This window comes from Molossus molossus, unplaced genomic scaffold (genome assembly GCF_014108415.1).
Source record: "Molossus molossus isolate mMolMol1 unplaced genomic scaffold, mMolMol1.p scaffold_m16_p_22, whole genome shotgun sequence".
Taxonomy (NCBI): Eukaryota; Metazoa; Chordata; class Mammalia; order Chiroptera; family Molossidae; genus Molossus; species Molossus molossus.
In genome coordinates, this window is record NW_023425358.1 from 29,648,592 (window position 1) to 29,664,968 (window position 16,377).

General features: G+C 51.2%; 1 protein-coding gene across 2 annotated transcripts in view; it reads right to left on the reverse strand.

Annotated features, from left to right (window-relative positions):
* Positions 1–1,322: 1,322 nt before the first annotated feature.
* RNFT2 (ring finger protein, transmembrane 2) overlaps positions 1,323–16,377 on the reverse strand; it is a 50,945-nt gene continuing 35,890 nt past the window's right edge. For both annotated transcript variants that reach the window (XM_036276950.1, XM_036276952.1), the window contains exons 8-11: positions 6,359–6,508; positions 5,021–5,086; positions 4,804–4,905; positions 1,323–1,466 (exon numbers count right to left, since the gene is read on the reverse strand). In XM_036276950.1, coding sequence (XP_036132843.1) covers positions 1,332–1,466; positions 4,804–4,905; positions 5,021–5,086; positions 6,359–6,508 — 453 coding nt within the window. In that variant the 3' untranslated portion in view covers positions 1,323–1,331. The remainder of the gene's footprint in view (positions 1,467–4,803; positions 4,906–5,020; positions 5,087–6,358; positions 6,509–16,377) is intronic.

Genomic DNA, 16,377 nt, shown 5'->3' on the forward strand with positions numbered 1-16,377 from the left:
GACCTCAAAGCAGGGAGGGACATGGTTCTGCGGCAGAGGTTAGTGGCTCTGATACAGAGGTAACAGGAACACGAATTGCTATTGTGCTCTCTGCCACCACTGGGCTTGGGGACAAATCCATACCATGGACTATCCCTTTTGCTCTGAAGGCTACCAGGGGAGAGGCCATGTCCGCAGGGGCTGTTGGCAAGTCTGAGGTGTGAGGGAGGGGACGAGAACAGAGGAGGAGGAGGAGAGAAATGGAGATGAGTGTGGAGACCTGGTGGCATCTGCACCTGGGCCTAAGCTGGCCTCTTTGGTCCCTACACATGACAGCATCCCGGCCGAGTTCGGGGTTGCGGGGGAAGGGGGGGCAATTTCAGGACCAAGTCTTCCCGTGGACCCAGACACAACTAGATGTCCAGAGGGCGTGTTCATCTTCAGCCTTCTGAGTGCGGTCCAAGTCCAGCATGCCATGCACCTGGGCCACCCAAGCGCACCAAAATCACGTCTGGTTTCAAACAAGCACCGCCGCTGGGCCTCTCGCCTGCAGGGTCTGAGCGGCAGGGTAGCACAGTGGTTATGTGAGACTCTGAAGCCAGACAGGCCTGGGCTGCAAACTCAGTCCACACGGCTAGCTGGGGGACCCTGGCATGGTTACCACATGGCGCTCTGTGCCTCAGTTTCCTCAGCTGCACACTGGAGGTCATCCAGGCAGGACGCTTGATGCCTGGCTCGCCCTAAGTGGGGCCCCGCGTTTGTGTTTGAAGATGTCACAGTGATGCCCATCTGCAGACCTGGGCCACCGGGAGGAGACAGTGGTCTCCAGGCCCCTCTCCAGTTGTCAGCATCAGGAACTGGTTACACTGAGATAAAATAACCAACAGGTGGGACTTTGTCTGGTCCCGGTTCCTTGAGTTGGAGGGGGCAGGAGACCTCCCCAGGCAGAGAGCGAGTTGAATTAGGAGGCTTCCCCGTCCGTAGGGAATGGCAGGTGCACTGTGCCACAGAGCGAGAGACGAGCGGGGGGGGGGGGGCGGCTGGCGTTAGGGGAAGAGGCAGGAGGCAGGGCAGTAAGTGCTGTTTCCCAGGAAGTCCCCAGAGCTGGACGCAACAGCAGTGACCTTGGTCATCTCCCTGGTCATGCCGGAGCCTGGGTGCTAGTACACCTGGCCGTGCCGGAGCCTGGGTCCTAGTACACCTGGCCGTGCCGGAGCCTGGGTGCTAGTACACCTGGCCGTGCCGGAGCCTGGGTGCTAGTACACCGGGCCGTGCCGGAGCCTGGGTGCTAGTACACCTGGCCGTGCCGGAGCCTGGGTCCTAGTACACCTGGCCGTGCCGGAGCCTGGGTGCTAGTACACCTGGAAGTGAGCCGAGGTGGCGCCGTCCTTCCAGCAGCGCAGCGTGTCCACGGCCACGGAGCGGCAGAGCGGGCAGGTGCGCTCGCGGTCCAGCCAGAGGCACAGGCACTCCTCGCAGAACACGTGCTGTGGGGACAGCAGTCAGCAGGACCAGGATGCTTGGCTGGGCGCCCACCACGTGCCCACCTCGGTCCCCGGAGCTGACAAAACAGACCGTTCCCGCCCTCCTGGAGCCTGCACTCTGGTTGGGGCGACAACTGCCCAAATGAATCTTTAGAACGCAGGGTAAGTGCTGAGATGGAAATGCAGGGCGGAGGGCAAGAAACACAACCAGTAGCCTAGCCCACTGTCCAGCTGACACGTGGGATAGGGCCATGAAGGAAAAACACAGGGATCAACAAGGCCATAGAGCCAGGAGCATGAACTCGTCTGGGGAGGCGGAGTCGGGGAAGCCTTATTAAGAAAGAAACATTTGACTCACACCTTCAGTGCATTTAGGAATTCACAAGGTCCTGTCACCTGGGGACGTCATCTGTGGCGCTCCTGGCCCGGCTCCCAGCAGCGGAGCAAGGCTGAGCCGTGTCCTCTGCCTGGGCATGTCTGTGGGCTCCCACCACTACTGGGTGTGGCTGTCGCTCCTAGATCTGGGACAACGTGTGTTGTCCCACCCCTCCCAAGAAATCTAATCCAGATGGCACGGACCGGAGAGGAATGGGAGGCAAACAGCCTAAGGCTTGGAGCGATCGCCAGACAGGAAGAGGAACGACTTTCACCCTGACCTCATGTTCAAATACTCACCGCTACTAAGAAGGAAATACAGATGGCTCGGAAGCATATGAAAAGATGCTCGTAATTAGGGAAATGCAAATTAACACTGCACTGAGCTCCTGTTTGTCACCTGTCAGACTGGTAAAGCTCAAAAAAGGCCTGATAACGCGTCGAGTTGGCGAGGGAGGGGAGCAAGAGGTCGTGCGGCACCCAGCACTGGGAGCCCAAGCAGACACCCTCCTTCTGGAGGAATCTGTCAAAACCGCGCACCCTCTGCCCCGGCGATGCCACCACCAGGAATGTATCCTACCAAGAGCTTGCACACGTGTGGGACGGAAAGTGTGCCAAGACGAGCTAATAGTTATTGAGCCCTGAGCACGTGCCGGGCGTGGCTCTCCAGGCTTCACTTGGATGAGCCCATCGCATCGACACCATGGGCTCGGACAGGTGCTATAGACGTCCCCCCTTCTGAGTGCCCGTGGCAGCCACGTTTGTAATAATGAAAGGTGATCAGCTACTCCATACCCAGGAGAATGGTTAAACAAATTGGGGGTCTATCAAAAAAAAATGGGATGGTACACAAATAAGGGGCCATTTCTTAAGACAATTTCAAGCCCAAAAGGGAAGAGGCAGGAGGCAGCTTGGGTAGAATATGCTACAACGCATGTCTTTTAGAAAAAGGCATATAACCCGACCGGTGTGGCTCCGTGGTTGAGCATCGACCCATGCACCAAGAGGTTGCCGGGTTCAATTCCTGGTCAGGGCACATGCCCAGGTTGTGGGCCTGATCCCCAGTGGGGGACATGCAGGAGGCGGCCAATCGATGTTCTCTCTCATCGATGTTTCTATCTCTCTCTCCCTCTCCCTTCTTCTCTCTCTAAAATCAATAAAGAAAAGATATTTTAAAAAAAGAAAAGGGCATGTTCGTGTGTGTCTACACGTGTTTACAAAGCATCTCTGGAAAGATATAAAGCAAACTGGTAACAAGAACTGCCTGTGTGGGTATTTAGGGGAACAGGGAGCTGGGGACAAGAGTAGAAGGCCTGTCGCCACTTTCCCTTTCTATATCTTTAAAACATTTAAAAAATAAAACATTGTATTTGGAATAATTTTGCAATTAGTGCAGAAAGTCCTCACCTAGCCCTCCCCTGGTTTCCGTTTCCCCTAATATCATCCTGCATTTCCACGGTGCACCTGTCAAAGCTAAGGAACCCAGACGGCCAAGTGACCATCGACTGAACTCCAGACCTGAGCAGGATTTCATCGGAATGCTCTTCCTACTCATGTCCTTCCTCTGTTCCAGGGTCCAGCCCAGGTCCCACCTGGCACTCGGCTGTCATAACCCCTCGCTCACAAATTCCTGAGCCTGAATTCTGAATCATGCAAATATATTCTCAATTCTTGTGTTATTTATTTATCCTCACTGGAGGATATGTTTTTATTGACTTGAGAGAGAGAGGAAGGGAGAGAAGGAGAAAGGGAGGGAGAGAGGCAGGGAGGGAGGGAGGGAGAGAGGGAGGGGGAGAGAGAGAGAGAGAGAGAGAGATATCCATTCTCCTGTACACACCCTGACCAGAGATCAAACCCACAACCTAGGAATGTGCCCTGACGGAGAATCAAACCTGTAACCTTTTTGGTGCACAGGACAACGCCTCCAACCAACTGAGCCACCGGCCAGGACAAATATATTCTTAATTTTTAAATAAATAAAATAAAAAATGAAAAACAAACCGGCTATAATCCCCAAACAGCAAAAGCAAAGAAAAAGGACCCACCTCCTGTCTTCTCACCCCTGGTGGTGAAGGGGGAGCCATATGCTCTCGATGCCTCTAGTCTGCAGCTACGCCTCCTCCCAGAAGCCTCTCCAACCGGGAGCTCACTGCTATCTGTCCGGGTCCCCTGGGACGCTGCATGAATCTCTCTTACACAGCACTTATCACCGCCTGCTTGTTTCATAGTTATTTATGTACGTGCCTGTCTCCCCGAGGAGACCATAAGCGTCCAGAGTTGGGGACAGGGTCTGTGTGTCCTCGGCCTCCCCACCCTGATAGGATGCTTGACTCATACGCATTTGCTGAGTTGACATCTCAGCCTCAGATGTCAGGAGGAAGAAGAGGAGGAGGAGAGGGGATACATTTAGGAAGTTAAAAAGGACTAACTAGTACTTAACTGCTGTGGGTTGATGACCCACAACTAATAATAATGAAAACAAATGGTAATAAGAATTATAATAATTATGTAAGAGCAACTTTTATGGCTACATAATTGAAATCTAGCTCTTTCCAGAGATGATCTCATTTAATCATAATACCAGCTCTATGAAGTAGATATTGATACCCATATCTAAGTGAGAAAAACCAAGGCTCGGGCAGATGGCGTGATCCACCTAGGGTTCAGAGTGCCGCTGGGTGTCCTAATCACAACATTCTGACACTACGCCATACTGCATTTGCCGTTTTAGGCACTGAAACTGAGGTTCAGAGAGGTGAAGTAACCTGCCCAAGGCCACCCAGCGAATGAGAGACAGAGCTGAGATTTGAACTCAGATCTGACTGGCTCGTCTGGACTACACTGTTCTCGAAGACCCATCCCAGAGGCCCCAGGTTGATCGAGGGACAGGTACTTGAGACTTCTGCGTGGGTGGGGCCTGCGGTCCCGGCCTCAGTCTCAGATGTCCCTGCCCCACGCCGCTCACCTGGCACATGAGCATCACAGGCTCCCGGAACTCGGCCTGGCAGATGGCACAGATGTCCCCCGCCTCTGTGCACTGCTGCCCAGTGGCGCGGACTCCGTAATTCTGTTTGCGGGAGGGGAGAGAGACAAACGCAGCTGTGGGCCCTCGCTCGCGCGATGCCGCGGGAAGCAGGGTAAGATCTGCTGTGACTCTGGCCAGGACCACACAGCCGACTCACCTGAGAGGTGCAAAGGAGCTTCAGGGCTTTCCGAACGCCACCCACGCGGCCACAGATGTCGAAGGACTGAAAGGAGAGCAGGCTGGTGGTTGAGAAGCACCCAAGGATTGCACAGGATCTCTCTCACCACCCCCGAGCAACCCCCGCTGTCTCCCTCGTCTTCGCCTCTGACATTTTCATGGCACGTCCTCCCATTTGAAACTCCCCCTTCCCACCAGTGTTGCTTGGCTTCGGTCTTCCGGCCTTGCATCAAGAGCCTCCCCTGTATCTGGGCCAGGACAGCAAACACACGGCATTCACTCTGCCTCTTCCCCTCCCAAGCCCAGGGCAGGCATTGCTAATCGATTACAGCACTCTTCATCTGAGCCCAGCCACTGATAATCCTTCTCCATCTAGCACCCTAGTCAGCCACTTCCAGTCGATGAGGAGCAGCAGGCAAGATAAACCCACTGCATGAACTGCCTGGCTAGTCCTCCTGGAAGGAAGGACCGCGAAGAACACAGGCATGCCCCCAGGATTCTCTAAGGCCAGACACAGAGGTGGAAAAAGAAAGAGGAGGATGTACTGATTGCGAGGGAGGGGACTGATCTGTGCCAGTGATAGAAAGAGAACTGCACACTGATTTGCAGGGCCGACGGTGTGCGGTTGAGCAGGAACAGAAAACACGTTCAGTGGCAGTGTGGCCTGTGGGTTAAGAGACAGGGTCGGGAGGCAGCTGCCTGGGTTTGGGGTTCGTGCTGTGACCTCTAGCTGAGTGACCCTGGGCAAGTGACTTCTCTCTGCATCTCAGCTTCCTCGCCCATAAAATGACAGCCATGATGGCATGTCCACCGAAGGGCTGTTGCGAAGGCGATGATGTGAAAGGCGAGCACATGGCGAGCTTTATGGACAAGAAGTTAGGGTGGATTCAGTCATAAAAAGGAGTGACATCCCGACACAGGCCACAGGGCGGAGGGACCTTGGAAACATGATGCTCAGTGAAAGAAGCCAGACGCACAAGGTCAGATGTTGGCGGTTCCATTTATAGGATGTTTCCAGAACACGCAAGTCTAGGCAGAGAAAGAAGACCAGTGCTTTCCAGGGGCCGGGGTGGGGAGGGCAGAGGAATGGGGAGTGACGGTGTCATGGGCACAGGGTTTCTTCTTGGGGTGATGAAAATGTCCTTGAACTAGACAGAGGTGGTTGTTGCGACATGGCACTGAATTGTGTGTTGTGTGAATTTTACCTCAATTTAGAAGAGAGAGTGGGGTGTCATTCCAAGCTCCCCACGAGCCCCCCAGGCCCAGCTAGTGCATGGGGCCTTCCGTAGGCCAGCTCTCCAGCCCCCCGCCACCTCACCTTGCAGAGGCTGTAGAGGATCATCAGGACCCCTCCCAGAAAGTAGCTGTTAGAGGGGTCGTCACCCATGATGTATTTATACCACAGCTGGATGGGGACAAGCGATCGGAACAGCTGGCTCAACTCCTCGATGACCAGATAGAACTTTCCCTGCAACCACACAAAAAGCATCAATTATTATTAGTAGTAAAGACCCAAAGGACCCAGCCAGGGGGCCCCCAGCCCGGGCAGTAATGACATTCCAGGTCACAGGCAGGCCATTAATCAGCTTCGGAGAGCACTCAGCCCGCTACTAATGGGCCTGAGATATGGCCGGGGAGACGTGGCCCCTGCCCGCTGCCCTCGCCCGCCGCCCACCGGCCCAGAAGATCAGAGCTCCGCGGATCACGTTTCAGGGAGGGAGAAACCAGACACCTCCGGTAGGGAGCTGGGGTGTGGGTCACTCCCTGGTGCCTGCTGTGGCTTTGAGGGCCCTGTCCTGCACACAGATCACCCTCATCTCTCGAGGGCTGACCCAGGCCTCATGGGACTGCCCTCAGCGGCACGAGGGAGACCCACAGGACACGGGTAAGGGCAGGCTGAGCGGTGGGCAGGGGAAGCCGTGTGTTCTCCTTCCCAGCTCCACCGCCTACTGGCACCAAGGAGACAAGAGAACATCCGGTGAAAGAACATGGACTTGGGGACTCAGACGGGGCCTGGTTTGAATCTTATCTTGCTGAATGTTCGTAAGCCTCAGTTTCCACATCCACAGAATGGGAGTCACAGTTCCCACCTTATGAGGTTGCTCTGAGGATTAGAGGAGGCGAGCATAGAGAGCACCCAGCCTTGTGCCTGGCACAGTGTGGGGCGCAACAATTCTATTTCCCTTCCTCCCTTTGCCCTTGGACAAGGCCCCCAGCCTTCCGGTGGCCTGTGCTATAACATGGAGCCCTGTCCTGTCTCATAAAGTTAAACTTATATCTACTTATGACCCAGCAATTTCGCTCCTAGGTGTGTGTACCCGAGATAAATGAAAACATATGTCCACTTGTATGCTAATGGTCATAGCAGCTTTATTCACAATATCCCCGAACTGGAAACAGCCCAATGCCCATCAGTGGGAGCGTGGATAAACAAATTGTGGTATATTTACACAACAGGACACTATTCAGCAATAAAAACGAACAAGTGGCCGATCCACACAACATGGATGAATGTCACAGACACTGAGATGAATCCAAAGAGACAGCAATGAAAGACGACCTGCTGGATAATTCTGGTTTATACGAAGTCCTAGAGTAGGTAACACTCATCTGCAGTGGCAGAAATCAGATCAGTGGTTGCCTGGGGGAGGATCGGCTACAAGGGGGGCAGCAAGGAACTTTGGGGCAACGCAGAAATATATTATCTCATGAGAGGGATGATGGTTACATGGACGTATACATTTTGCCAGAACTCATTGAAATACATGCTTCAAATCTATGCCATTTTACTATATTTATTTTTTAATAATTTTTTCTTTTTCCTTTATTGATTTTTAGAGAGAGAGAAAGTGAGAAAGAGAGATAGAAACATCGATGAGAGAGAACATCGATTGGCCGCCTCCTGCATGTCCCCACTGGGGATCGGGCCCACAACCTGGGCATATGCCCTGACTGGGAATCGAACCGGCGACCTCTTGGTGCGTGGGTCGACGCTCAACCACTGAGCCACACCGGCCGGACCATTTTACTGTATTTAAATGATACCTTAATAAAACTGATCGAAACAAACAAAGAAACCAACAAATAGCCCTGCCCCAGGCATACACAGCCTTACAAATATAAATAATCTTTGCTCTAACAATTCAACCTCTAAGAATTTATCCTAAGAAAATAATCAGAGATATGTGCTATGATGTAGCAACAGGAATGGTCAGCGTAGCATTCCTTGTAACAGTATGACCCCAAACCAGTTACAATTGAAATGTCCCAGAAGAGGGTCTGATGGTAGAGATCTATGACAGAAGGCCAATGGCCATTCAAATATTATCCTGAAAAACAGGTCTTCACAGTGAAGAAACCCAGCACACAGCACAATCACCAAGCAATCAAGGTTAACATCCCCAGTAATAAATCAGATTGACAACCCAAAGCCCCTGATAGGATGCACTGGGAAGGACACAGTATCACTTCTGTGGTATTCTGATCGGAAACTCATAACCTCAATAGAATCATGGGAAAACAAGAGACAGATCCAAACTGAGGGACAGTCTATGGAATAACTGTCCAGCCTCTTCAAAAGTGTCAAGGTCACAAAAGACAAACAGACCAAGGAATTCTCAGATCGGCGAGGATTAAGAAGACATGACAAAATAAATGCAACATGGGATCTTGGATTTGATCGTGAGGAGGAAAAAGACGCGAGTGAAATAGGTGGCAAAATCTGAGTAAGGTCTGCAGTTAACAGTAACAGTATCCATGTAAATTTCCTGGCTTGGCTAACTGTAACACGGTTCTATTAGATGTTAACACTAGGGGAAGCTGGGTGAAGGGTATGGCAAAGCTCTACTATTTTTGCAACTTTTAAGTCTAAAATTATTTAAAAATAAATAGTTAAAAATGAAATCATCCTGGCGACAAATATCTGTTGACTCAGGAAAATGCTCATATTATAGTTCCAAGTAGAAAAAATAGAGTATGTAGAAACACTCATTTTCCTTGTGCTTTTGTCTTTTCCAATTATTATTATTTTTTTGTGCTGATCATGTGATATGTTTAAATGAGAGGGGGGAGAAAAGGTTATAAAAACATGTTCTGTATCCATCTAATGAATGGTGTGCAGGATATGAATAGAGACTTTATAGCCACCCTGTTACATTCCGTCTTGATGGGCTGGGCACTGGGCACTTGGAAGGGTCTCCTAGAAGCAGATGTGCCCTCTTCCGCTGAGGACGAAGGAAGGGCATCCAGTCATCCAGTCAGCCCACTGCCTGGCCTCTGTGATTGCTTGGTTGCCTCCCTGTAGTGAGGTCATTTCCGAAGGGGCCTTCTCTCCCCCTCTGGACTTCCACCAGACCCTGACTCTGGAAATATCCCCCGGCGGGAAATGCTGGTTTCCCTCTGGAGCCTGTGAGGTGGTGGTGGTGATGGGGAGCAGAGATGTGGGGCAGGGCTATCATGTTTGTTTTACAAGCCAAAGGTATGGTGGATGTTGGAGCAATGGAGCAGCAGCTCAGTGATGCCTAGGGCTGCCCAGCTCTGCCCCCGCCCGACCGCAGGCTCCAGGCTCTGCAGAATACCCAGGCTGTGAGCTCTGTTTTCCAGAACCACTCAGCTGCCCCATGCCTCCCCCATCAATCCATCTATTCATGCATCCATCCATCTTTCCTTTCTTCCATCTCTCCCTCCTTCTTCCTCCCATTCATTGATGCTCCTTCTCTTCCTTCCCTCCCTTCCTCCCTCCATTCCTTCCATTACTGTTGATGGGACACTAACACATCCCCAGAATTTCAGAGTGGGCTCAGGTAGCAGTTTCTCGGCCTTTCTTTTAGTTACATCTCTATATGGACCAAGTTCTTCCTCTGCAGATGGCATACTGGTCCTCTATTCTTTGCTGAGCTAACACTTGTTCCTCTTTTGGGTCTCAGCTAACTGTCCCCTCCTATGAGAAGCCTTCTCTAACTCCTTAATTAAATTAGGTGATCCTGTTACACCCTCAAATCACTCCTTTAGAGTGCTTCTCACAATATTAAAAAAATTATTTTCGAATCTGTCTCTCCCACTGGACCATGAGCCCCCGAAACGCAAAGATAATCTGGCTTCTGGTCGTATCGCCAGCATCTAGCACATAGTAGGTGCTCATTTAGTAACTGGGGACCTCTGAGGCTAAAGACCCTACACTCACATCAACTTCCCCGGGTTTGTTGAGGAAGGAGAGTTGGAATATCAAAGACAGAATGTCTCTATAAGCCAGCACCGATGTCACAGAAAATAAAGGGAGTGACTGCTTGTGTAGCATCATGCTAAAGGTAGCAATTAGCTGGGGGGGGGGGGGGGGGGAGGGAGCGGGCCACTGGAAGAAGGAGCTAAAACCACCGGGGAAAACTGGGCATATCCCAGTGAAACCATCTCTTTCTAATTAAGCAGTTTTATAATTCCAGGTTTCTTAAGCACGTTATTTCTGACGACCACCAAATGGAATGTGTGGTTTCTCCAGGGTGTCGAAGAACAAGGAAAGCGATCAGATGAGGAGCTGTCTGGTCTCCCTGCAACCGTGAAGGGGGAACTGGACCGGTACGGGGAGTTCTCCACACTGGGATTCTGATAAAGGGGGCGGGAGCAGTCAAGGGGGAAGGCAGATTCTATTCTGACTTCCTCTGCTATGGTGGGGGTGGGACCAAAGTGAACTGAGAAACAAGGAAATAACACAGGGCTGGCTCTGGAAGGGGGTGGTAAACAAAGGAGAGGATGATGCTGAGAAACAAACACAATGAACAGAGAAGGAGAATTTTTGAGAATGCACCTACCTGGGAAAGATGATTTGAAGTATGGGCGTGAGTGGCCTGGGGCAAGTTATTTCACCCCTCTATCCTCAGTTCCCTTGTGGGTAAAATGGGGATAAAACCCTACCTTTTAGGGCTTTGGAAGAACAAATGAGCCAATGCACGTAAAGTGTTGAGTTCAGTGCCTGACATGTGGGAAGTACTACTACCCCTGCTAGCAGTCTGGCAAGTATAAAACATTTTACAGACAAAGTGAATCAAGGCTGATTAAATAGGAGAGCAGTGGACCACCAAGGGCAGAAAGGAAAATAATTGATTTTTATATGTAACCATGTGCAATGTGAAACAATGTTAACAGTGTACTCTTTGAGGTCAGATAGCTAGGTGTGCATCCTCCCTTGCTGTGTGGTCTTGGGCAAGTTGCTCTCCCTCTCTGAGCCTCAGTGTTCTGTTCTGGTGATAGGAGTGTTAACCCAGTTCTGATATTCTGGGTCTTTACATATTGTTAGAGGAACTACTGGTATAAGAGTCTGGCCCTGGCCGGTTTGGCTCAACGGTTAGAGTGTCAGCCTGCGGACCAAAGACTCGCGGGTTCGATTCTGGTCAAGGGCACGTACCTGGTTGCGATTAGGTCCCTGGCCCTGGTCGGGGTCATGCAGGAAGCAACCAATCAATGTGTCTCTCTTACACTGATGTTTCTCTCTCTCTCTCTCTCTCCCCCCACACCTCCCACTCTATCTGAAGATAAACTGAAAAATATCCTCAGGTGAGGATTAAAAAAAAAAAAAAGAGTCTGTACTAGTGTCTCTTTCAGTTGTAAGTGACAGAAAAGCTAACTTGATGTAGGTTACACAAGGAACAAGATGTACTGGATCACAAAACTGCGAAGGCAGGAGTGACCCTGGCTTGTGGTACAACGGCATCCAGGAGCTCAAACTACATAGCTCAGGACCTGCCTGTATTCCTAGGCATCCAGGAGCTCAGACTACGTAGCTAAGGATTTGCCTGTATTTCTAGGCATCCAGGAGCTCAGACTATGTAGCTAAGGATCTGCCCGTATTTCTAGGCATCCAGGAGCTCAGACTACATAGCCAAGGATCTGCCTGTATTTCTAGGCATCCAGGAGCTCAGACTACATAGCTAAGGATCTGCCTGTATTTCTAGGCATCCAGGAGCTCAGACTACATAGCTAAGGATCTGCCTGTATTTCTACAGCTCTGTCTTTCCAGCCCTCCTCCTTTCCCCCATCTCAGCCCAGGCTGTCTCTGCTCCTTTTCCTGTCAAAGCTTCATTATCTCCTGCCAAGGGCGGGCTCTCTCCAGGTTACAATCATGGTGATGACGATGATGACTATTTAACTCTTACTATGTGCTAAATAATCATCATCGTCTATGTGGTAGGCACCACTCTGCGCACAACACTTTGAGGTAGGTGCTATTAATGCTCCCATCTTACAGATGGGGAAACTGAGGCACCGGGATGACAGGTGACCTGACCCAGGTGACATGGCTACAAAGTGCTGGATCCACCTATATGTGGCAGGAAAGATGATCACTGGCAAGCCTCAAGCCAACACTTTTATGTCTTGAACTCCAACAGAACGAGACTCTGTTTCTCCTTGGGCCCTTTTACCAAACTAAATGGCAAGACTTTGATAGACCTACTGGAGTTTCAAGCCTCCACCCTTGTAACCAAATTAAGAGGCCAAATGTAGCCCTCGAGTTCTCTGATTGGTCCGGCCTGGTCACATAGCCAGAGGGGGAGGAGGGGTGCCTTGACTGACAGCCTCATCAGAATCAAAGGAGAGGGCGGGGAGGTTCCCTCAAAAAAAAAAAAAAAAGGAGGCAGGAAAGTTTCCTTGAGCCCAGCACCTAAACAAAGGGAGTTGTTGCAGCAAATGAATAATGCAGGAACTGCCCTCTGGGCTCCCAGGTGGTTTCCCCTCATTTGCTTTTCTTGTCCCGGACTGCTCCTTAGGTCCCACCAACACAGGGGACGGGGCTACACTTCCTGCTCTGAAATGAGTGGGCTGGGCAGGAGCAAGGGACTGAAAACAAAGGCTTGTTTTCCTGGGAAGGCAGCCTGCAGGTCTGTTGTGATTGTAGGCTGCTTGGGGGGGCCGCAGCTGACAGAGCCCTTCAGAGCAAAACAGCTGGAACAGGGACCTCAGAAGTGCTGCGCCCACCAGCTGAGGGGCAGGCCGGCCAACCCTGCCCTTCTCTGTGTTGGGAAGGCTGGGGGTGGGGGAGAGCTTGATAACCAACTTCAGAACCCTGTGGCCAGGAGTGGAGGGAGGAAGTGTCCACGGCTCTGGGAATAGAAGGAAGGCCAGAGGAGTGCAGGTAGAGAGGGAGAGAGAGGCACAGGAGAAGAAAAAAGGAAGTCTGGGCAGCAGAAGAGAGGAGAGAAATGAGAGAGTTAAAAGCCAGAAGAAAAAGGGCACCCAGGAGTGAGAAACCAGGCAGAGGGGGACAAGGAGAAGGGGAAAGAAGTCATCTCTTTATTACTGAGCACTCACTAGGGCCAGTAATTGCACATCAAATGCCACCCCCTGGTGAGGTCGTTGTGATCATTCCCATTTCTCAGATGAGAAAGCTCAACAAGGCACAGGAGGGAGGAACGGAATGTGGGAGACACAGGAAGAGAACAAGGGTGGCTCACAGTTTGGTACAAATGTTTCTCTGCGGAACACCTGCATGCTGTCCCCAACTCTGATAACCTAATAGATGGACACTGTTATGAGTTCCAGTTTACAGCCCAGGAATAAGAGGCTCAAAGAGGCAAGGCAGGTGGTACTGGATTTAAGAACAGTCTGATGTCTCAACTAGTGCTTTGAGCCACCATGAGGAACAGAGAAAGGGAGACTCTAGGAGATAAAGTGAGATGTGGGGAGAGAGAAAGAAAAGACAGGTGTGTGATGGTGGAGAGAACTGAAGAGAGATGAGAACATTCAAAAGAATGGATACCCTTGGCAGGGGTACCAGAAATGTTCTGCATCGCCCAATACAACAGTCACTCATCACATGGCTATTGAGCCCTTGAAATGTGACTAAATCCAAACTGAGATATACTGAAAGTATAAAATACACAGAGAATTTCAGCGTCTTAGAAAACCAATAACAAAAAGGTAAAATATCTCATTAAAATGTTTAATCTTGATTACATGTTGAAATAATAATACTTTAGGCACACTGGGATAAATAAAACAAATTCTTAAAATTAATGCCAGCTGTTCCTTTTTACTTATTTAATGTGGCTACTGAAATATTTTAAATTGCCTGTGTGGTGTACATTATACTTCTGTTGGAGGGTGCTCATGGTATCTTGAAACATATGGACATACATATGTAAAAATTAATCAATCTTGTATATTTATAATTAGAACATTGTACAACATGAAATCTACACCTCAATATAAAAAAAAGTAAAGAGCCGGGAGCTGAGGCTCAGTGGACTGAGCATCGTCCCATGGACTGGGGGAGGTCCTGGTTCCATTCCAGGTCAGGGCACATTCCCCGGGTTGCGGGCTCCATCCCCTGTGTGGGGAGTGCAGGAGGCAGCCGATCTGTTTCTATCTTTCTCCCCCTCTCCCTTCCTCTCTCTCTAAAAACTCAATGAGTATTTTTTTAAAAAAATAATGAAAATAAATAAATTTTAAAAAGGAAAGAGAAGAGGGAGGAAGGATAGAGGCTGAGGTGGGGGCGGGGCCAGCACCGGCGGGGGCGGGGCCCGAGGCAGGTGCCGCTTGTTACCCGGCAACGGGCACTGCCGATGACGTCACCGTAGGCGGCGCCATTCATCTCCCCCTGGGAGGTGCGGGCGGCCGGCGGCCTCCCTCCTCCTCCCCCGGGCCTGGATGAGATCACCGCGGCGGGCGGCCGGCTGTCCCTGCGCTCCCAACAAATCGACTCCTCGGTGAGCGCTGGCATCTCATGATCTCATGGCCCCGTGGGACGGCGCCTGCCGATGAGGTCACAGCCCCGCGCCCCGCGCCCCGGGGTCTGCGCTGCCAGCTCCCGGCCGAGGCCTCCGGGAGACCCCAGCGCCGGGTCCACGCCTAGACCCGCGGCCCTGCGGCCTCCGCGGACAAAGGAGGGTGCTGATCGTGAGAGGCAGGGCAGCCTTTCCCATTCTCTTGACCCGGTTCCGTTCGCCCTCTTTGAGCATTTCTCCCCGAGGCCCCGTGTCCAGCAGGGAATGACCGCACCGGTCCCCCGGACGAGGTCAGGAGCCGCGCGAGGAGACTGGCCCGCGTGACTTCACAGGCGGGCGAGGGAAGTTCTATTCTTAGCTGGCTTACAGCCTGGGGCACCGGGGCTCAGAAGGATAAGAGACCTGCCCCAGTTACCCCGCTAGGAAGGGATGGAGTAAGGACTTGAACAGAGAGGATGTGAAATGGCCCTTTAACCCTCCTCTTTCTCCCTAGTTGTACCCACACCTTTGCACCTTTCTCCCAGTCTCTCCCTGCTCTGATGGGAACAGTGAGCATGGTCCCCGCTTGTTGGGTGCCCACGATGTGCTGGGCACGTTACATTGAAAGTCCCTGGGCTGAGCCTCCTGGAGGGGTATGATATGGATTAGTTTGCACATGAGAACAGGAGGCTTAGAGAGGTCAAATGACTGCAGAGCTGGGCTCTAACTGTACAGCACAGCCTTTCTACTGCTCCATACCACCTTCTCCAGGAAAACAAGGCTTCCTGTTGACAGTGGACAATATACCCTGTCTCCTCTCGCCCTCCCCTAGGGTCAGCCATCAGAAGCAGTCCAAGAGGGGCCAGTGAGATCCTCCTAGAGGGCTTCACAACTCACTTGCCAGCATTAGGTTCTCCATCACTTACTAACTGCTCGTTAACATAGCTCCTCAGCAGATCTCCAGCAACACACACTGCCAGGGCCAAAAGAGAGGAAGGGAAATGACATTTTCTGAGCGGCTGTGATGAGCCAGGCACTGAATCAGGGCTTATCACCAAGGACAAAGGTGTGAAGGGTGCGGCTGGGGGGTGGGGGAAGTACTTTTCAGCTCCATTTTGCAGACGAGAAACCTGAGTTTATTTTAACTAAAGTCAGATGGCAAGGAAGTACAAGCGTCAGCTCAAATACCATTTCCACAGAGAAAGCCCTTCCCATTTCCCTCAATGAGTCCTCCGTGAATCATTTTACTTTCTGCCTAGTGGTAATCGCAATCGGAAGTTTTATGTTTGTACGTTTATTTTTTAATGGTGATCTCCTCAACTAAATAAAGCAGGGACCCTGTCGGTTTCATTCACCGCTGCATCGCCGCACCTACACAGTGCTTGTCACATACAGGAGACACTGACATATTTTTGGAATGAGTGCAGAGAATTAGTGGCTCAGGCTGGTGGGCAGTGCTGATATTCAAACCCAGGTTTGTTTGAGCAAAAAGCGTGGGCTTATTCCATACTTTCTAGGAAGTCTAAGCCTCTGGGTACCTGTACCTTTCAGTAACATCCCTCTGGTGCTCGCTCAGAGCCTATTCATTTTAGGTTTGCTACAGTACAGACAAGCTTGATGTCCTAGTTTCCCAACCAGCAGTGTC